General features: G+C 35.6%; 1 protein-coding gene across 5 annotated transcripts in view; it reads right to left on the bottom strand.

Annotated features, from left to right (window-relative positions):
• LOC136033886 (pseudouridylate synthase RPUSD2-like) overlaps nucleotides 1–23,138 on the bottom strand; it is a 231,750-nt gene that overhangs the window by 116,420 nt on the left and 92,192 nt on the right. For all 5 annotated transcript variants that reach the window (XM_065714873.1, XM_065714871.1, XM_065714870.1 and 2 more), the window contains one exon: nucleotides 10,065–10,165. In XM_065714873.1, coding sequence (XP_065570945.1) covers nucleotides 10,065–10,165 — 101 coding nt within the window. The remainder of the gene's footprint in view (nucleotides 1–10,064; nucleotides 10,166–23,138) is intronic.

Raw genomic sequence — 23,138 nt, 5'->3', positions numbered from 1 at the left:
CTTTACACTAAAGCTTAAATTTTGTCCCAGTTCCTTAAGAATGACCCCTGAATCACTAAGGCCGTAGAATAAATAGTTGAAAATACTAAAAACACTTTAGCGTAAAGAGCAGTGTATTACGAGGAGGTGAATCCCTCATATGCGTAATAATTTCTGTTCATTTTAAGTTTTAATTCTGCTCCTTACTTTCAGTTGAGAAAACTTTTCATATTTGTTTCTTTATTGTTTTTTAGATAATGCTTGGAATTCTCTTCTCCCATGACAAATTACTCCATGGGAAGATCCTCCCACGTAACCCCCAACTTCTCCCCCCCCACCAAACCAAAAAAATCCCCTTGAGAACGTCTGTACACTTCCCAATAACCATTACTATATGCAAACACAGGTCAAAAGTTTGCAACTTGCAGCCCCTCCCACGGGGACTGTGGGGGAGTGAGTCGTTCCCAAAGACATAGTTATTAGGTTTTTCGACTATGGGAATGAAATGGCTTAGAATTTTGATCCGCTGACTTTGGGGAAAAATACGCGTGGGAGGGGGCCTAGGCGCCTTCCATTCTTTGGTCATTTAAAAAGGGTACTAGAACTTTTAATTCACGTTACAATGAGCCCTCTTGCAACATTCTAGGACCACTGGGTCGATACAATCATCCATGAAAAACAAACAAAACAAACAAAAAACAACAAATGAACACGAACCCGAGATCGGTCTTCTGGCAAAAAAAAATACGAATATCCACAGTGGTGAATATAAATGTAATTTATATCTTCAAACTTAAAATTAAATAGCATTGGAATTAGAAACAGAGAACCAGCTTTCAATCATTGCACGAGAACGTCAACAGTTCCCTTTTCAAAATATTCACCTGTCAATGCTGAGTATATCTCATATTTTGTCCTCAAGCTCCGAGACTGCAGAGTTTCACCCAACTGTCAAAAATCTATTTACAAGTTGTTGACTAAACTTTTTATCTTCACTTCCAGAAAGTTTCTAGACTGCTGAGTACTGGAAGGTCGAAATAGCTTTTAATTCATTTTTATAAAAGTAAAACTTAAAGCTCCTTAGTTCATTAATGGTGTCTAGAAAAAAGGCGATTATATATATATATATATATATATATATATATATATATATATACATACATGTTACCGTGAATGTCCAAATACCTTTTTTTTCTCCTTGGATTTAATCAGCGTAGCCAGTCAACTTTTTCAATTTAACGCAAGATTTGTTGATGTTCGGTTAGATTGGAAGAAACTAGGTTTGGCTAGGTGAGGTTAGGTTGCGTAGCTTAGGCTAGGTCTTTAACCCATTTTTGATATTTAGAACCAAATTTAAACTAACCTAACTTAAACTAACATAATCTAACCTAACTTTAACTTTTACCATCATAGCCCGCACCAGATTGAAAAAGTTGACTTGGAAAGCTAATGGAATCCAAGCAGAGAACGAGTAATTTCGAGCATTCACTGGTGAGTGTTGACACCCCCTACCCCCACCTCTCGAACTAAATCCTGGATAAGGCCTTGTCTGAGTCATAAGATTTTTAAATAAGGGCGTTGCTTTTGCAAGATGAGACGCACCAAGACCGTTTCCAGGTTTTTCCCCTCCTTTATTCCAATTTTCGAAGTTCTGTTGCTCCCTTTATTTACTGTTAAGAAAAGAGTGTTATTTCAAGAACAAGTGAATTTTCCAATTGATAGAAAAAACAAAACATTATTCGATTCATTTTAATTATAAACCCGTCTACAAAAAGAAAGGACGGAGCACACACACACAAAAAAAAATATGAGGAGCAATTCTAATTCTAATGGACCTTCGGAACCTAGTGTAGATGCATGAAGAAAGGACCCACGACATTGAAGTCATAGCGGAGAATTTACCGATGCAATGAAAGAGGGGGTAGGGATAGCAGCACGTTTCTTGCTCAACCACCCTTTGCGCATTTCTTTAATTTAATTTATTGACACAAAAATAGCACCAAAAAACGAATGTTGTCTCACCTGCTCCAGAGAATAATATGAACTACAAGTAGAAAGGGGAGAAAGGAGGGAAGAGAATTGAAAGAGTAAGCTAAGCAAATAGAGAATTTTCAACTATGAAAAACATCAAATGAAATTACTAAGATTTCCACCAACGGCAAATCCATACTATTACTAAAACTATTAACAACTCACCGCAGCACCAAGCCGCCTGAGGCCAAAACAGCTACGCACGATCCTCCTCTATCCAAATCTAGTCAAATCTCTTTACACCCTCCCAGGAAGTTCTGATTTCCTTTTAATCTTTCTTTATGACATCCTCCCACCCCAAACGAGGACGACCTGTTTTCCATTTAGCCCTACACGGTTCTCTAAAAAAGACAATCTTCAGCAATCTGTCATCCTTCGTCCGCAGAACTTGCCCTAGCCATCTCAACCTTTCCTTCACTAAAGCCGTAGAAAGCGAAATTGAATCACATTTTTCGTACAACCTACTGTTTGAAATACGGTCAGTCGGCCAGATACCGAGAACAATCCGTAGGCAATTTCTCTGGGAAACATCTAGTAGATATTTCATCCTCTTTTCGAAGCGCCCATGCTTCAGAGGCATATTTGACCACTGTTATCACTGTATCTTCCAGTATTCTAATCTTGGTTTGCAGACTTATCTTCCTATTCTTCCAAACTTTTTTTAACTGTGGAAAAACACCCTGAGTCTTGAATATTCTACCTTTAACATCTTCACAGCTCCCACCGTCTTTACTAACAATACTACCAAGGTAAGTGAAGCTGGCCATACGATCAATCTTTTCGTTACCCAGCCTTTCGCCACCTTTTCATCTTCACCTATTCCTAGCCTTAGTGACTTAATCTTCTTAACATTAATTTTCAAACCTATTCTAGCACCCTCAACTCGCAAAACCTCTAAAAGTTAATTCATTTCGCTCAAACTTTCATCTAATATGCCTAAATCATCAGTATAATCTAAGTAATGAAGAGTTTTTCCTCACCATTTGATTCCGTGGTCTCCCATTGCCTTTCCTGTGATCCTTAAGACAAAGTCCATCAAAACGATCTATATAACTCCTGATTTAATACAAAACCAGCTGCTAACCTCATTTCCTACCTTGATTGCAGCAGTATTATTCTCGTACATAGCACTAAGCACTTCAATGTATTTGTCTGGTATACCATATAAGGATAAGACCATTGCTAAAGCTCTTCTATCGACAGAATCGAAAGCTTGCTAATAATCTATAAAACTGAGGACCAAAGGTATTTGATAACTCAGACACTTCTCAATTATTAACCTAAGAGTGAAAATTTGTCCGACAAAATTTTTCCTCAACCTTTTCCAAAACTGCATTGTTCTTCTCTTAAAACTTTGTCTGGAGCATCTCTCAGTCTAAAAAGCATCATATTACTAGGTAATTTGCAACCTACAGAGACCAGGCTAATAGGTCAATAATTGCGGCACTCAATATTATCACCTTTTTTATACACTGGTTTAATTAAGGTATTCCTAAAATCGTTAGGTACTTCCTCTTTTTCAAAAATCATATTTTAATCTTCAGTAACTTATTTCTAACCTCAGAGCCACCATATTTAAGAAATTCATTTACCACACTATCAACACCTGGAGCCTTATTATTTCTTAAATCTTTTAGTACTGTCGCAAATTCTTCCTCACAAAACAAATCTTCTTTGACACCCAAGGTATCACAATTTTTTTCTTTTTCATCTATATCTTTTCCTGCAACTGTATCTCGGTTTAGCACATTCTCAAAATGTTCCGCCCATCTCACTTGAACTCTTTCCTTATTACTAATTGTTGCCCCGTTCTTATCTTTAACTGGGGCAAGTCCGGATTGACTACTCCCTCTCAATTTATTAGCATGCCAGTACAAAATTTTACAACAACGAATTCCTACACAAGAAAATATGAAAATTACTAATAGCAATTTAGAACATAGCTAAACCAAATAATTCCCAACGTTAGAATCTTACTTATAATAAGATTGAAGCCACCATCACTCCCGAAAATTAGAGGAAAAGAGTGACTTTTTAGTTAACAAGCAGACAGAATGAGTAATCAATTAATATTTTTGCGTCTCAATCGTCAAATACATTATTCCTGATATATAACCTTGACTTGACTCTATTAAACAAGAAACGATATACATAAATCTTATACAAAGGAGACAGGGATGCAACTCGTTTTGTCTCCTTTAACAATAGAGAGAGAGAAAAAAAGAAAAAGAAATTACACCTCAATAACTCAAACGAAGTACATAGAGAAAGAGAAAGAGAGAGAGAGAGAGAGAGAGAGAGAGAGAGAGAGAGAGAGAGAGAGAGAGAGAGAGAAGCGAAGAAAATCGACTCATGGGGACACGGATGGGACTTGTAAACTAATTTATATATAAATCACTTTACATTCAGTCCCCGGTATTATAGGCAGAAAGAACTATCTCTTTCAATTTCTTTTTATATATAGAAAGATGGTGACTCACTTATTAAATCAAATAGTTTATATTTATTGGCAATCTCAGGAAGTTGATATCTTAAACTTAGCTTTGATCTCTCATTTTTAATAAAAGAAAAAAGAAAATTATTCCTTGCTCTTGATATATGGCTATGTTTATTTTCAACCAAAAGTTTTATGTCATTGGAAAGTTTCAGATAATTCTTTTGTCTTCCTAGGGTGTGTTAAAAAATGGTCCAGGATTCTTTCTGACTTGTTTTGGACAATTCGAAGTCCTCGTAAATGCGAATGGAATGTCAACATCCAAACGGTCGGGCAATATTGAAAATAGCATTCAACTAAAGAAAAATACAATTTTCTCATTATTTGGTAAGGAAACAGGAACTTTACTCTACGCAAACAACCGAGATTCCTGGACACTGTTGCCTCGAGTTTATTAATGTGCCCCTTAAAAGACAGAGTTGAGTCAATATAGATACCTAAATATCTAAATACATCCATTCTTTTTATGGAAGAAGTTCCAATACTAATACTTTTAAATGATACACGCTTCACTGCTCTCAAACTTCTCCCAAAAACCACGAATTCCAACTTCTCTAGGTTAGGTATTAGTCGATTAGCATGTATATCAAAAATAGTAACGGCCCTAATACACCTTACAACCAGCTTTTACAATTATACATACAATACAGCATACAACCAGACTTCAGAAAATTACCCAACCAACCTCATTCAAAAGCCACCATTCATATATGACAAATCTTCTGAATCTTGCCCGAGGCCTCTACACAATTATCCGTTTCGGTCGACGGTGATCACCGAGCCTCTCTTCATTTTTCTGAAGCAGCAACATCAGTTTAAATACAAAATACCATAAAAGAACTTAAAAATGCGCAAATTACCGAGCAGACAAATAAAATAATCTTCAACAATGGCCAAAGGTACGTACGAGTGGGTTAGTTGCCAAAAAGTACAGTTTTTGGCAACATATCCTTCTCCATCCGTAAACCATGACCTAACTATTTTAACCTTTCTTAGATTATAACCCCAGACAGTGGGAGTAATATTTTCCGCCCAGATTCTAGTTTCATGTGAACTCAATTCAAGCGAGTTTCTAAACAATTCAACTAAAGAAAATCTATCCCATTTTCCTCAACTTTTCAAATTGACCACACCTCAAGGCAGTACCTGACAATTATCGCTAACGTGATACACTGAGTAGCAAGAAATATACAATATGAATGGTTCACACCTTAACACTTTTCAAAATTTCGATGGCGAGTTAATTAAAACAAATATTTCTTAAATGATGAAACAGGAGATCAGAGCCCAGGTCCCCCTAAATCTTAAAGTTCACTAACTCTTTACTCTTTATACATAATACATAACACATAGTTACACATAACTTTATAATTCCTGTGACAAACACCTTATTTTGCCGTTTTTGCAACTCCACCCCTAAAAAACAGAACTATACAGACATATCTAGTCAAATTATCCCCACCCGGAAATATAAAATTTTTGCCGAAACATGTAATTTCTCGAGTGTTTTGCTCTTGGGAAATGCCAATGACAACCCTCCTTTAAAACTTAGATTAATGTGTAGCTCTAATAATTTTAAACACAAGGGCCCAAAATTATATTCAAGTCTTCAACAAAACTAATTTTTGCTTATCATCTTTAGGTTTAGTAAAACCTTTCAGCATTTTTAGTGTCTCGACAGCGTCGAAACATTGCATTTAAGTGTCGATCAACATGCCAGAAAGTATTAAAATTTCAATTAAGATAAACATACTCAAGGCCATAAATTAGGTCAATCTAATAAAATCACTCCAAGTTTCCTGAATGTTAGTATATTCGTTTTTATATGTATTTATCAAATGTTGGCACGATTCTGAATCGGAAACAAGAGAGACAAGAAATTGCAAGCGCCAAAAACTTGGTAGACAAGAATATGGCAAAGAATCCCGGAAATATTGGGGAAAAAACAACTATGAAACACAAAGTACAAAAGAAAATCAGGGTAGTTAAATGAGCTTTGGATTTTTTATATAATATATTATATAATTCAATAAAAAATTATGTAATTCAAAAAAATAACTGCATTTTTGAGGTTTATGAACACCCACAGAAGCATTAATGGAGCTTCTCTTAATTGTTTGGTACCCAAAAATATTTTGTTGTACTCGAGTTATAGAAAACTCGCGGGAACTGCGAAAAAAGATGGAATAGGGGCTTAGGAATACTCACTCTTCAGAACAGTCAGAGGGCCAAATGATTTTTGACTATTTTTGAATAACTGAAAAACTTTTGCCTCAAAAGCGCGTTTTAGACAGGGACGAATTTCAAGACAGTTTTTTCAAGACATCGCATCGGAAATCCCAAAATTCCAAGTACCCCGTTTTGTCTTCAGCAGAAACAAACTCGCTTAAAATTTGAAGAGCGAAAATATGAGATGTACTAGTCTGAATTGAGCTTTGTTATACTGACCATCATGCATACAGTTGATCTTGAATTAATGTACGCTTTCTTTGTTTTTTGATTAAAACATTGGATTTTTACACATTTTTGCGGTAAATAATGGTGGAATAAATATACAATTGGGATAACATCTTATGAGAACAATAGAGTAGGCTAGTAAACCTTGGAAAGGCACAATTCTTTCTTTTCTGTCCAGTCACAGCTGACAACGGGTTTCTCATAATTATTTGATACACCCTAGAAAGTGAATATTTTTCTTTTTAACTAATGTGAAAGGAATGATGTTTTACATGCTTTCCTTGATAGTTTTCGCTCTATTGTCATTCTAAAAGCAATAGCGACAAGAAAACTTGGGATATCTAAAGTATGCAGCAAATAAGAATTTCAGTAGATAAGTCACTAGAAGGATACTCATTATTTCTGAGAACTAAATTTAATTCGAGATATTGGATTTTCAGAAAATATCAGTGGCAACATATATCTTAAAGTTATATGACTCTATTACAGGAGACGCCTTTCAAAAATTCCATTGAATATCCAATTCGAACAAAACAGTTAACCTCATCATTTCCACAAGAATCTTCTTCTAACAGCACTGTGACAAATTTTGGTTATGTGATGCCGCTATGGCTAGGACCCCAATGGTTTTTGCATATAAACATCCAACATTTTAAAGAGCCAAAAAAAATTCTGCCACCCGCAAGTCCCTTTGCTCATCCAAGGATAACTAAAGATTAAGGATTCCGGAGGGTACAAGAAGTAAGTTTCCACCAGCCATTCCCCAGGTCCCAAATGGTTAATTTTACTAGCTTTAATTTCAAGTAGCTTTTGAAAGCAAGATAAAAAAGAATAAAAAACGTTCCAAAATGTTTAAATTCTTTATAACAATTTGTTCGGGCTACGACCTGTCCTTTGGTATCGCCATGCTTGAAACATGGAATATGAGCGTTGTCATTATGGTTGCAGCAGTAGTAGCAACCTAGTTGTGAATGAACCACAACCTAAAAGATTTTTTATAAACACAAATTCTAAGAAAATGTCCAGTGAGAAATTTTCAATGAACACTGATTCAGAAATATTAACTGTTACTCAGATTTAACAGAACAGCGACTTTTAGTTACTATAATTTTTAGAATTAAAAAAAAAACGCCTGAAACCTCTCAAAAATAAACGTCAGGTCGATAGAAAAGGTACACAAATTAAATCAAAATTACCGAAAACCTAAAGCCGGAATAACTATGTCTTTAGGGACAGCTTACTCCCCCGCAGTCCCCGTGGGAGGGGCTGCAAGTTACGAACTTTGACCTGTGTTTACATATAGTAATGGTTACTGGGAAGTGTACAGACGTTTTTAGGGAGATTTTTTTTTTGGTTTAGAGGGGAGAGTTGAGGGTGGGGGGGGGTTTACGTGGGAGGATATTTCCATGGAGAAACCTCTCATGGGGGAAGAGAATTTCAATGAAGGGGGCGCAGGATTTTCTAGCATTATTTGAAAAAACAATGAAAAAATAAAAATGAAAAGTTCTTTTTCTACTGAAAGTAAGGTGCAGCGTTACAACTTAAAACGAACAAAAATTATTTACGCATATGAGGGGTTTAAAGCCTCGTTATACCTTACTCTTCGCGCTAAAGTATTTTTACTAATTTCAACTATTTATTCTACGACCTTTGTGATTCAGAGGTCATTCTTAGGGAATTGGGACAAAATCTAAGCTTTAGTGTAAAGAGCGAGGTATCGACGAGGGTTGAACCCCCTCATATACGCAATAACAACAGACGAATATAGAAGTTCGTTACGTAAGTTAATTCGTAAGTTACGTATATTTTTTACCAATGAAAACGTTTGTAAAAAATAAAAAATTCTAGTTGCTTTTTTAAGTAATCAAAAACTTGGAGGATAACTAGGCCTCCTCCCTCGCTCCTTATTTCTCAAAATCTTCCGATTAATTGCAATTAATTAATATGCAAATTTCGTTTTAATTATTTATATGCGAAGAGCCAAGATCAAAACATGTGTTAATTCAAAAATGTCCAGAAATTAAATAAAGAAAAACAAGTTTTTTTAAAATGAAAGTAAGGAGCAACGTTAAAACTTAAAACGAACAGAAATTACTCTGTATCTGAAAGGGGCTTTTCCTCTTTAACGCCCCACTCTTTACGCTAAAGTTTCTTACTGTTTTAAAAATAGAGTTAAGAGAAAGAGTCAAACTTTAGCGTAAAGAGCGAGGCGTTGAGGAGGAAAAGCCCCTTTCATATACGGAGTAATTTCTGTTCGTTTTAAGTTTTAATGTTGCTCCTTACTTTCATTAAAAAAAAACTTGTGTTTTTTAATTTAATTTTAACAAGAGCTCAAGTCTACATAGGTTACGGAATAATTTTGCTACGTGAAAAAACATTTTCATTTGGTGCCAAGGAAACGTGAGGTATTTCAACAACTATGATCCATGTATAAGAATTATGTAGCAGGGCAAGAGACAATGTCTATAGGAATCGAAACCTCTAAACTTAACTTATGGGTCGACTCCGACTGAGCTTACAGAGTCACACCATTGACACCCATCCTAAACCAAATAGCCAGCGACACCAGGAATCACACCCCTGACCTCAGGGTTTCAAGTCCGGAGCGCTAACTAATCGGCTACAATGGGAAACCTCTAAAAGTGCAACCAGATGCTTATTCACATACAACTGAACAGGGATTCCATAGATTATTCTTATGGATGCGGCTGACTATAACATATTCTTCTCTTACAAAGCTCCGATTGTACATGGACAACCGATACAATAACTACAATTGCTGACGAGAGTTTCTTTTCTAAATTAATTCCCTCAGCTTGTCTAGCATGCACGATACAGCCAACTTAGTAGACTATGTATGAATTCCATCAACTCAGCAGGATCATACACGGCCGTATGGAATCTTAAGTGCTTTGAGACACTCCCTGCTCCCATTAGACGTTACCAATTTGTACCATTTATTGCTACAATTCAACAGAGATATCTCACAAAAGCCAGAAGCTAAGACTTCTTTTTTTTATGAGACTTTGATAATCCGTAGTCAAATAGTACAGATTATGAAAAAGAAACGGACATCTGAACCTTTCAATGAAACAAGCCTTACCTGTGTACAAGATTTGCCAGTAAATCATTATGCCTTAGTCGATAATCTGTATCTACTTTATTATAGTTGACTGTCAGAGACCCAGATTTGATACAGCGCTCCTAAAATATAAATATTGCTATCAACAGGGGATTTACAAAATATATGTGGCCTATAGCCCCGGCAATATAGAAATCTACTGACGCACTATATGGCAGGGAAGTCAAACTAGTAATTTACCAGCACAGGAACTTTTCCGTCAAAAAATAATCCCTACTTTTTTGACTAGTAAATCCATTAACACAGTATCAAAGATGTTTTAGCACTAGAAATAGTTTAATTGGATAATAAAACATACGTAAACATGAAAAAACACCTAAACGATTTAAAAAACACATATTTATAAAAATTTGAAAAAAAATCTAATTTGGGATTACATTCATCAGCGAGCATAAGAATATTCATCGCGGTAAAGCATGTTGGCTTCAATGGAAAACTCACCTAATAGCAATAAGTATTGTCATTTATGACCATCTATACAAATACTAATAAAGCGCTCGAGTAAAAAAAGACAAAAAAAAACAGACGTATCCATATATATATAATTTGGTCTTTCCGTAATATATCACTGTACTCTATGATTGCTGATTAGTGTATGAAATATGTCTGTTTTATTCACGGAAGTATATGTTGTACGCATAATTCCAACCAAATCCAATAGCAGTGGCACAAACTGAACATTCATTGCAGTTACTAAGCTCAAACCGCAGCATGTCTGGTATTTAGTTTAGTATTAAATTCATATTACACATAGAATCATGCCAACATTTTGGTGAGAATGGCCTCGTTTGCCAAAACTCACGTTTTTAAGATTTCAGCTGCAACACTTCCCACAGAAAATTTCATCTTTTAGCTGGTACGTGACAATTGATGGTCCTTACCACCCCAGCAGATAAAATCTCATTTTCTCTTCTTTGACGCTTGAACGACATTCATTAACTTCATTAGGGAGGAAGAGCTGGAGACAAAACTTCTTTTTTCTTTCTTATTTTCTGCACAGCTTGGTAAAAAAAAAACTTATCTGAGTACAGGATTCATTATTACCACAAGATGCCTGTTCTTAGCTTTGAAAAAGGGAGAAACAAACTAGGTAGTAATGAATTATAACTGGTTTTACAAGGGAAATCCCCTTTCTATTTTTTCTATTTTCTTCTTCTTGTATTTATTTTCCATAATCACGCATGCATATTACCCCACAGGAGGTCCGCTTCTGGGCTCATCTTTTACGCTAAGTCGCTTTTAGTTATTCAGCAGTAGATTTTAAGTTAATAAAATATTCATAAATAAACTGTTTGGGGTGAGAAGCAACCTTTTATAAGCAATTATGGATATATTTATTACTTTTAAAATCAATATGAAGCTTTATTCTAAAGATTACAACTCAGCATTGTTTCCCTGATTTAATTTAATGTACTACAGGACCAAGTATTATAAGAATTCAGCATCAAAGTAGGTTAAGTGTATTTAAGACATTTTAAAAATACCAATGCCCACCCATACTTGAAACCAGATATGTTTGTATTAATGAAACCATTGTTTATGCAACAGTACGCTAATAATATAAATAATTTTATTTAAGGGCAACAGTGAGACTATTTCACAAGCCTTGTATTGGAGCTCGTTATTTTCAGCTTTACTATTTCTAATTTAAAATTAGTCCAACGATTGACTATTGTTCTTGCAGAATTACAACTAAAATAAAGCATTTAATAACTTTTATTGCTATGAATATACATGAGGTACCTTCATTAAAATTATGATTGATAGGGAAAGATACAAAAAGGTTAAAAAAATATTTGTATTCAGTTACATACATTTTAATTAAAATAAACTTAATAGTGAACATAATTTCATCGTGAACTATACATGCAGAATATTTAGTAGGCTTAACTATTCAAATTTAGGCCTTTCATGCAATAGCATTTGCTTTTTGTTTCAGATTTGTAGTGTGTATAAAAGAGTGTAAATAATATCCTTTATACAAAGCAGAGCGTAGTACAAGTTCAGTAATCAACAGCCTCAGAAGCATGTAGTCACAATAAACACCTTCACCGATGAGAGCCCTTAGTATTATATTTGTGGACCAACATAGTCATTATGGCAAGAAAAATTCCCGCTCACAAATGACATGTTAGCACGAAATATAAATGGAAAACTTACGCTATGAGGAGTTAATTGTTATTCTGCTTCATTATGAGGATATCATGCTCTTTAAACTGATATATTTACTATTAAATGGACAAAGCAACTATTTTGAATAGCTCTTCAGCACGAGCATCATAATAACGCACTTTTTTATACGATGGAAGAAGCAAGGAGAAGTATCGACACAACAAAAAGAGAAAACCCAAGTATTATACAACGTCAAATTATGTAACGTCATATAACGTATCGTATAACGTCATTTATATTATTACGTCGTATAACGTCAAAATATTAAATAACGTCAAAGCTTCCCAACAGACATAACTTTGTGATTGGGTCGCTTTTGTAGTTTTTTTTCTTTTTTTCTTTGTGAGTGTGTATTAAAGGGCTTGATCGAGTTTCGATCTCAGAAAATTATACTTAAATTTTCAAGTAATAGGGATTAATGCTCCAAAATGCCGAAAACCAATATTTGAGCAATCAACAATATTTTCTAGCTAATCTAACAGCCTCCAGACTCAATAAATCAAAATATTTGCCGTGCTCAAACACTATCATAATAATATATTTATAAAACTCCTTCAAAAAAAAATAAATGATAATATGTAGGATATGATTCAAGCAGTAGTTTATTTTGTTTATTCATAACTTTCTTAAATATTTAATCGATTTAGCAAGTGAATGGTTGATCATGGACATGTTTTCCATCAGATGATTGATCAACTGATTTCAACATCAGCAACGTTTCTTCTTTTTGTTTGTCCTTTGGATGTTTTCGGTGTTTTATGTGCTATCTATTAACGATTTTTCTTCTTTGAATATATTAAACAAAAAAAGTTTTTTTTTAACTGAAAGTAAGGAGCGACATTAAAAATTAAAACGAACAGAAATTGCTCCGTATATGAAAGGGGCTGTTCCCTTCTCAACGCCCCGCTCTTTGCGCTAAAGTTTGATTCTTTCTCTCAAATCTACTTTTTAAACCAGTGAAAAACAGTGAAAGTGTAAATATTAACATATTTACATATACAACTATATTGTTCACATTAGACTTATTGGTGTGCAAAATCATATTAAGAACTTACAATTATTACTTGTCTGTTTATAAGTTTTTAGAATTATATTTTATTATAAACTGTTTAGAACTTAAAATCATGCATATTTGGTTGATTTGATAATATCTTGAAAATATATCCTTAAGAAAATTTATAAAATCTAATAAATATATATTCGAAACATATATTTGACACTCTATAATTGTTACTATGTTATAACAGTGAATATGATTACTTTTAAAATATCCATGCCCATAAAGAGAAAATTGTTGCCCAAATGCTTAATAACCTTGTTATTTTTTGATGGGCCAAAAGTTAAGAGGCACATTAACAAATGCGGCATCAAAGAGCATTTTATCGTGACACGACCGAAAAATTCATCAGTGAGCCCTTAAAAGTAGCACATATCTCCAATTGTTTGTAACAGACCATTTGACATTGTTAGTTTCATCGTGATGAATAGGACGGATCCATCACGATAAAACTGACAGTTAGACAGAGTTTAATGACATTTAATAAACTAAAGCTGATCAGTACTTTGTTACCTTGCTGACACATAAAAGCAAAAAAAAATTCGGTAAGAGTGATGTTAAATAAATAATTTACAAGAAAAACTACATTTTACAAATGGACTAAAAGGGGAAAATAAATTTCTCGCTTCTAAAAAATACTTTTGATATACATATTTTAAACGTAATTTAAACGTGGTGCGCCTTTTCAGTCATCTACCTATATTGATGTCTAACTATTCACAGTTCTTTATTTTAGTAAAACGAAAACGAGATTCTAAGAACGACACAAGTATTCGTACTCAATAAATAATCTCCATCCCTTTTGGGTGGATTACAAGACACACCAACAAATATCTTTTTTTTAATATAATACATTTTCTTCAGAAAAGAAATCATTAACATGAATAAACAGGACCAAAAAACAGCGAAATAGTCTTTGTCTTCTAAAGGAAAAAAGAGTAGAAAGAAAGGAACAGTAACGACCTTTTATTTCGGGCAACCTTTGAATTTTACAGGCTAAGGGACCGCTTTAACAGTGATCAGTACGTCGGTTGGACTTGAATTAATTTGCAAAAACAAAGTTTTTCCGAGGGAAGTAAAGAGCGAAGTTGAAACTTAAAAAAACAAAAATTATTACTTCCCAGCCTGTCTAACATATGTCTAAAACTGTTGCAAATAAATCAACTGGTGGTATTTCTTAATTTTTGAAGGATTACAGAAAACTAGCGCTTTACTGAAAATAAAAAAGTCAAGTATAAAAACAAGAATATTGATAGTAGTGGGGCCATAGCGATTACTGAAATAAGTTCATTAGCAAAACCGGTTACTATATCATAAACCTTTGACCTATATATTCAGGTCATGACGATTATATGGTTAAATTTTTTAGGAATACATATGAGGAATATATCATCCGCGTAAACAGTAACTATCCATGTAACAATTTGGATGAATGACCTACATATTCATTTTAGGAGATGATCAAATAAAAAAAAACATTTTTTTTAACTTAAAGAAAGGAGCGACATTAAAACTTAAAACGAACAGAAATTATTCCGTATAAGAAAGGGGCTGTCCCCTCCTCAACACCCCGCTCTTTACGCTAAAGTTTTTATTGTTTTAAAAAGTAGAATTGTGAGAAAGAGTCAAACTTTGTGAGAAAGAGCGGGAAGTCGAGGAGGAGATAGCCCCTTTCATACACGGAATAATTTCTGTAGGTTTTAAGTTTTAATGCCGCTCCTTACTTTCAGTTAAAAAAACTTGTTTTCTTTTTTCAATACCTCGCTCTTTACATCAAAGTTCAATTTTGTTCCAATTCTTTAAGAATGACCCCTGAATCACAAAGGCCATTTAATCAGAATAAATAGTTATTTTGAAATTACCAAAAATACTTTAGCGTAAAGAGTGAGGTGTTGAGGAAGGGACGAACCCCATCATATATGTAACAATGTCTGTTCATTTTAAGTTTTAGTGTTGCTTTTACTTTCAGTTGAAAAAATGTGTTTTTGTTTATTTAATTTCTTATTTTTTTAAATAACGCTGCAAAATCCAGCGCCCCTTCATGGAAATTCTCTTCCCCCATGATAAATTCCTCCATTAAAAGATCCTCTCACGCAACCCTCTTCCCCCGACCCCTCTACCACCAGAAAAAATCCCCCTCAGAACGTCAGTGTACTTCCCAATAACCAATACTATATGTAACAATGGGCAAAGTTCAAAACTTGCAGCCCTTCCCCCGGGGACTGTGGGGGTTTAAGAAGTTCTCAAATACATAGTTATTAGATTTTTCGACTATGCTGAACAAAATGGCTATCTCAAAATCTTGATGTTGTGACTTTGGGAAAGTCACAAGTGAAGCTTGGGAGGGGGTTGTTGCACTCCCATTTTTTGTCACTTAAAAAGGGCACTATAAATTTTAATTTCCGTTAAAATGAGCCTTTTCGCGACATTCAAGGAGCACTGGGTCCATATTATCACCCCTGGGGAAAAAAAAAAAAAAAAAGAAACACATCCGTGATTTTTCTCCAGGCATAAAGACAGGATCCCGCATTTTTGCAGATAAAAGCTTGAAAACTCTGTCTCTGTCAGTCAGGGTTGCCACGGGTAGTACGAAAGTACTACTTTTAGTACTTTTTGATCAAAGTAGTACTTTTTGGATACTTTACGTGAAAGTAGTACTTTTTTAATACTTTTTTGTGAAAGTAGTACTTTTTTGTCCATAAAATGGCGCTTTTTCGGTAATTTTTCAAGTCAAGTCGAAATCGTTTCGTTTCGCTGCAAGGGATTTTCAAAGTCGTGCCGACTTCGTTGTTTCTAGCCTTCTAGGGATTTTTAAAATCCGCGACTGCAAGTTATCAGATTGACAGGCAAGAATTTCGAATGTATTTTCAAATGTGACCAACTAAGGTAAAATTTTCCAAACAAATTTGTAATGTGAGGGCCAACTGCTATGCAACGTCCCAGCCCAACGCAGTTATGTACATTAGCTAAGTTGCTAACTGTTTGTTTATAACTAACCCCTATTATTGAGTTGGTTCAAAACTGGGTACTGTACTAACCCATATATGTGGATTCTGTATTACTACTCCACATATGAGATAGTTCTAGCCCTTAGATGGGTTAAAATATCATTTTCATTTCAAAAAACTTGTTTTTTTTTTATTTAATCTTGAGAAGGCATGGGAGTTATCAAAGACATAATTTACAGAGTTTTCAACAACACAGAACAAAATAGTTATCTCAAAATTTCGATTTTATGTGTTTTTGGAATTGAATGGCATGCAGGGAAAGGAGACTTGTTATCCTCCAATCACTTTTGCCTAATAAATAGGGCAGTAGCCCTTTCCTTTTCCAATTGAATGAGTATTCTTGAAATTTTCTACAACAACATCTGGCCATCTCAAAATGCATTACGGGAAAATACAAAGTTTCAGGGGTGGGGATATCACCCTGGCTAATCATGATAAAAATAAAATTTTGAAGAAAGGATGAAACAAGGACAGAATAAACCCAATGAAAAACATTTAAAAAAAATAGCTGTTTATTGTCCTTGTTTTATCCTTTTTTTGTGATTTTATGTTTTAATCTTAAAAATGGCAGTGCAACTTTTGATTACTAATCAACCCCCCCTTCCCTCTCCAAAGTTTATGCAATCAGCCTTTATGCCCCCAGAACATAACTTACCTTGTCCTGGGGACTGTGGGGGGTCATCCTCAAAGACTTAAATTCCAGTCCTTTCAGTTGCATTCAACAAAATGACTATCTCAAAATTTGGATGTGTTTAGAGAAATGGTGGACAAGAGAGGGTGGTTAATTTCCCTCTAATCACTTTTGAGTATTAAAAAGGGTGCTAACCCTTTTGATTTCCAATCAAATGATTTGTTTTCAAAGTTTCTACAACAACAAATGGCCATCTCCAAATTTCTATCCAATGCATTGCAGGATAATATGAGGTTAAGCTGGCACTACAACTTCCAACTAGGAATCCAATAAACCCCCTACAAAATTTGTACAATCAATTCTTTTATACAAAATACAAAGTTTATACAAAATACTTTTACTAAATAATGATTTTTGAAAAAGGGGAAGTACCTAGCAATTTTAAGAAATCCTAAATAAACTACTGCATAAGAAAAGTGATAAGAGTAAGTTTGGTAATTATCAAGACATTAGTCTGGTCTCTGTAGGTAACAAATACTTAGTAATATGATACTTTTTAGACTAAGATTTTTTATATACCAAGTGATAAGAGAAGAACAGTGCAGTTTTAGAAAATGTAGAGGATGTACCAACCAAACTTCCAACCTTGGGTTAATAATTGAGGAGAGCCTGAGTTATCAAACACATTTGGTCCTCAGTTGTGGTCTTCGAAGTTATCTTTTTTGGTCTTCAGTTTTATAGATTATGATCATGCATTCAACTCTGTTGATGGAAGAGCTTTAGTGAAGGTATTATCTTTGTATAGTATACCAGACAAACATATTAAAGTGATTAGTGCTATGTACAAGAATAATACTTCTGTGGTTAAGGTAGGAAATGAGGTTAGCAGCTTGTTTAATATCAAATTGGGAGTTAAGCAAGGTTGTGTTTTATCCCCCTTAATATGGATCAATTTTATAGACTTTGCCTTAAGGAGCACAAGAAAGGCAATTTCAGAACATGGAATCAACTGGGAAGGAAAAACATTCGTCCTAAATGAATGTTTGAGCAAAATGAATGAGCTTTAATAGGTTTTGCAAGTTTGGTGTGCTAGAATAGGTTTAAAAATTAATGTTAATAAGACAAGGTCACTAAGGCTAGAAATATGACAAGATAAAAAGGTGAAAATGGGTAGTAAAAAGATTAATTAGGTGAACAGCTTCACTTCCCTTGCCAGTATTATTAGAAAAAACAGTGGGAGCACTAACTACGTTAAAAGTAAACTACCCATGGCTCAGGGTGTTTTTTTTAAGTTGAAAAAAGTTTGAAAAGTTAGGAAGATAAATTTGTTAACCAACATTAGAATTTTGGAAGCTAAAGAGATGACAGTAATCAAATATGGTTCTGAAGCACAAGCACTCCAAAAACTAGATGAAAATTTGCAATATGTTTTCCACAGATATTGCCAATGGATTGTTCTGGGTAGCCAGCTGACTAACCATGTTTCAAACAATCAACATTAAAAAATACAGTTCAATCCCACTTGCAAGAGCTGTAATGAGATAAAAGTTGACTTGTCCAGGACACATTCTGGTAATGAAAGATTGCCATAGATAGTTCTTGTTGGCCAACCATCCAGGGCTAAATGGAAAGCAGGTTGTCTGTAGGTGGGATATGAGGATGTTATAAAGAAGATTTAAGGGAGATTGGAAGTTCAATGGAGGGTATAAAGAGGAAAAGAGGAAGGCTTTGAATAGATTGGGATTGAGGAGAGTGTGCAGCTGTGCTGGCCTCAGGTGCCTTGGTGTTGTGGTGAGTTGTTAGTAGCAGTAGCAGTAAAACCATTAATTTTGTTCAAGTTCTGTTGGTAACACTAGGGTATACTAGAAATACTTGATAGCATAAACTCAAATTATATTCTTTCATGAATCTTTCAAAAAAGAAGTACATGACGACATTGCTAGCATAATGTCAACTGACAACAAGGGCCTCAAAGAGATTCACAAGGAACTTGCCACAAAATGCAATGTTAGCAAGGTAGAAGCACTTGTTGACTTGGCAATGACTGCACAAGTGACAGAGCTTGTACCAGATGGACTAGATGAACACCTACACCACACAGTCAGAAGCAAGCAAGACAGGCAGCAATAAAAACTCAACATCAGCAGATACAGGATTTCAATCCAAGCAAGTGACAAAGACTTCCTTGCCAAATATTGACATACTGCTAGCATAATGTCAACTGACAACAAGGGCCTCCAAGAGATTCACAAGGAACTTGCCACAAAATGCAATGTTAGCAAGGTAAAAGCGATTGTTGACTTGGCAATGACTTCACAAGTGACAGAGCTTGTACCAGATGGACTAGATGAACACCTACACCACACAGTCAGAAGCAAGCAAGACAGGCAGCAATAAAAACTCAACATCAGAAGATACAGAATTCCAATCCAAGCAAGTGACAAAGACTTCCTTGCCAAATATTTCCAGGATACCTACAAAATAGCAACCAAAATTTTCACTGTGAAGAGATTACCAGCCTAAGCCCTCACGGCTGGGCAACCACTGCAACACCCACCAGTCTTATTCGTAGTAGCCGGCTCTACTGAAAAGCAGCTTATCCTGGATGCATCCTACCAGCACAAATCGACTCTAGAGCAACAGTTTCAACGAAGGTTGCAACACCAGAAAAACCCTGCTGGAAAAGATGAAGAAGAGACTGGCATGCAGAGAAACAGACCTAGTGATTAAAAAAGAAAAATCACAAAAATGGGCAAACACAAGCAATTCTGATAGCAAGCTGCTTGAGCATGGAAAAATAGCCACTACCTCCTACCATTTCAGCCCCCCCCCCTGTAAATAGTTCATATGTGAGTAATAATAACAATGTAACAGCAAACTTCTGTGAAAGTAAAAAATAGTGAATTAACAGTTATGTCCCCATGCCCCTACATTATCCCTCAATAGCTGCTCTGCGTACCTCAGCTGTAATCCAGCCACTTCAACTGTAAGTGAGAATAATAGTGTTTATAACCAAAAGTTGGCCAGACACACCCAAAAACTTGTAAACATTATGACAGCAAACATTGATGTTATCACCAACAAGATGCCAGAACTGGTAACACGGCTCAAACTAAGTCAGATAGATATTGAAGCTCTGTCAGAAATTTGCCCCAGGAATTCCAGATTTCAACTGACAGAAGACTCAATTTGCCCCACTGGATACAACATCTTGCCATGGGTTAAAATGCTGAAAACTGATCTTGAACTCAACAAATATCATTTTAAAAGAAAGGCAAGACAAGAGCCAGTTCTATAATCTGTGAAGTGAAGCCTTCACTTCACTGAAGGAAAATCAGTTCAAGAAGAGTAGCTTTTAGTTTTGAAAGGAGAAAGTCTGTAAACTAATCCACCTGTGAATTAGTGCCATCCAGTAGGGAGAGTAGACTCACCCAATGGGGCTAGTTCCAAATTATTTTTTAATGAACCCAAGGGGTTAGTCCTAACCAAAAAAATAGTTAATATACATGACTAGTCCGGCAGTTCTAGTTTTCTTGTTTAAGTAGCAATGAATTTTGTTTTATTATGAATACTTGTTGTCCCCTGATGGGGGACTCTTAGTTCATATGTACATTCTGATGACAAATAACTAGTCCAAATAACTAGTCCGTTCTGGTGACAAATAACTAGTCCGACTAGTCCGGCAGTTCTACTTTTATTGTTAAAGTAGCAATGAATTTTATTTTATTATGAATACTTGTTGTCCCCTGATGGGGGACTCTTAGTTCATATGTACATTCTGGTTCATTAGTTCATATGTACATTCTCTTTTGTGCAGATTCAGGAGCGATAAAATCTTACATCCTGTTATATTTGGCAGTTATTGTGCACTGGAACCTATTATCGCCCACCAGTGTTTACAAGTATTACAACAAACTAGCTGAAATCTGGGTAATTATATAGTCCCCAGGTATACCTTGGTTGTTTCTCATGTGTTACATTTCATTTTGTGGCTTACATAACTAAAAGACTACAAGAGAAGCAAAGTAAGCCAATTGTGTGTCAAAAGGAAAATAAGTGTGTTTCAGCATGTCATAATACCACCACTTGATTATACTGCTCAACAAGTTTGCAATTTTAAGGGAATGCACAAAGAAGCAAAAACATTCTTAATTTAGGATTATTTAGGATTCACAAGTTATAGTTAAGAATAATACAAGTGAAGACAGTTATTGACGTTAGACCTAAATGGGTCCAGGTTGTCCAGCAAAGCCGTAGCCTATTGCTGTCTGTGATTTTGCTAAATACTATGTACTTTACAAAAGAAATTCACTTTTCCCAGTGTGTTTAGTGAAATTTATACATTACAGAACAATGGACATTAGAAAGTATATGAATAGTTGTGCCAGGAAATTCTAGTCAGAAAACAGACCAGTCACAAGAAAATGACAGTACAATACAAGGAAATGAAGGTGAACCAGTTAGAGAGGTTAAAAGCTCTCAGAATAGAACCAGTGAATCAGTTAGTGAAGATTGTGACTCTGCTGAATCAGATACTGAAAGTAATGACACTGGGGATGAAGCCAGTGATCATGAAGAAATGACAGACGAAAGTGAAGATGATAATTGTGAACTGGTAACCATAACCAAACGGAGAATCTCTACAAAGAAACCATCTAAGTCTGGGAAAATACAGAAATTCAGTGCAAAATGGATGGAAGAAAAAGACCTGCAGGGCTGGCTCCAAAGGTATGCAAGAGACAAAACAAAACCTTGGTGCAGGTTCTGTGAAAGGACAATTACTGGGGGGCTATCTCATTTACGTAGACATGCAGTGACTGCAAGTCACATGTCTAAAGTTGATTCGATGAAGAATCAAGTGATTATCGTTGACGGACAAGGCAAAGACCTTGTTTTGTCCGGAGCAGCGAAAGAAAGAGAGATAATAAGCCGAGAGGTGACAGCTTTAGAGTTGGCTATGTCAGCCTGGGTAGCCTCGAACTCGAAAGAGATGAGCATGATGGATAGCTTACCAGCACTACTGCAGAAGTTCATACCTGATTCGTCAGTAGTGAAACGTCTTGCATGCGGAAGGACAAAAACAACGGGGCTAATTAAAAACGTGATTGCCCCGTATGCTATCAGCCAGCTTAGCTCAAGATTGCAAGAGTCAGTATATTCCCTAATGGCTGACGAAAGTACTGACAGGTGTGGTGAAGTCAAGGAAGATTTCCTGGCTATCCCAGAAGTCGAGGATACAACAGCACTAGGCCTGAAAAACCTGATCTACAAGACTTTAAGCGAAAAGAAAATATCACTTGAAAAGTGTATTGGTTTTGCATCTGATAATGCAAGTGTGATGCTTGGGAGGAACAACGGTCTTGCAGCCCTCATAAAGAGAGATATTCCATGGCTTGCTGTTTTTGGGTGTATCTGTCACAGCTTTGCTCTGTGCTCTGCTTCCGCTTGTGAGAAATTGCCTACAGAGATCGTCAGATTCAGCAATGACATATACACCTACGTTTCGAATAGCGCGAAACGTCTACGCGAGTTCAAAGAATTTCAAAAGTTTTGTGAAATAGCCGAGCATGCACTGCTATACCCGTCCACTACTCGCTGGCTTGCATTCGAGGCCGTCTCACAGAGACTGGTGGAACAGTGGACTGCCCTGACACTATTTTTCACTGAACCTGCGATTGTAGGTCGTGATCAAACGGCTGTGAAACTTTATGCAGCTCTGACTGATCCTGAAGTCAAACTCTACTACCTGTTTCTCAACTATGTTCTGCCTATTGTGAACCGGTTGAATGTCGAATTCCAGAGCACAGAAGTGAAAGTTCACAAGCTTTTAAGAAGTGTGGGGGACACTCTTACCGAACTGGCATGGAATTATATCAAAGATGAGCTTTTGGCCATTCGTTCTGTCATTGAAATAGATTTCTCAGACCCCAGAAACTTCAGAACTATGGAGACAGAAATGCATTTTGGAGCTGAGTTCGAGCTCTTCGCAATTGATCAGATAGACAGTCGTAAACTTCAAGAGAGGCAGCTAACTACGGCAAAGAAGCATTGCCTTGCATTTTACATCAAGTTGTGTTCTGAAATAAAGCGACGAGTGAACAGTGAAGACCCCTTGCTTCGAATGCTTGACTGGCTGTCACCGGAAACTGCGTTGTCTGGTTCGATTC

The sequence above is a fragment of the Artemia franciscana genome, chromosome 12 (assembly GCF_032884065.1).
Source record: "Artemia franciscana chromosome 12, ASM3288406v1, whole genome shotgun sequence".
Taxonomy (NCBI): domain Eukaryota; kingdom Metazoa; phylum Arthropoda; class Branchiopoda; order Anostraca; family Artemiidae; genus Artemia; species Artemia franciscana.
The sequence above is the reverse complement of the archived record's forward strand: the minus strand, read 5'-3'. Positions and strand labels throughout refer to the sequence as shown.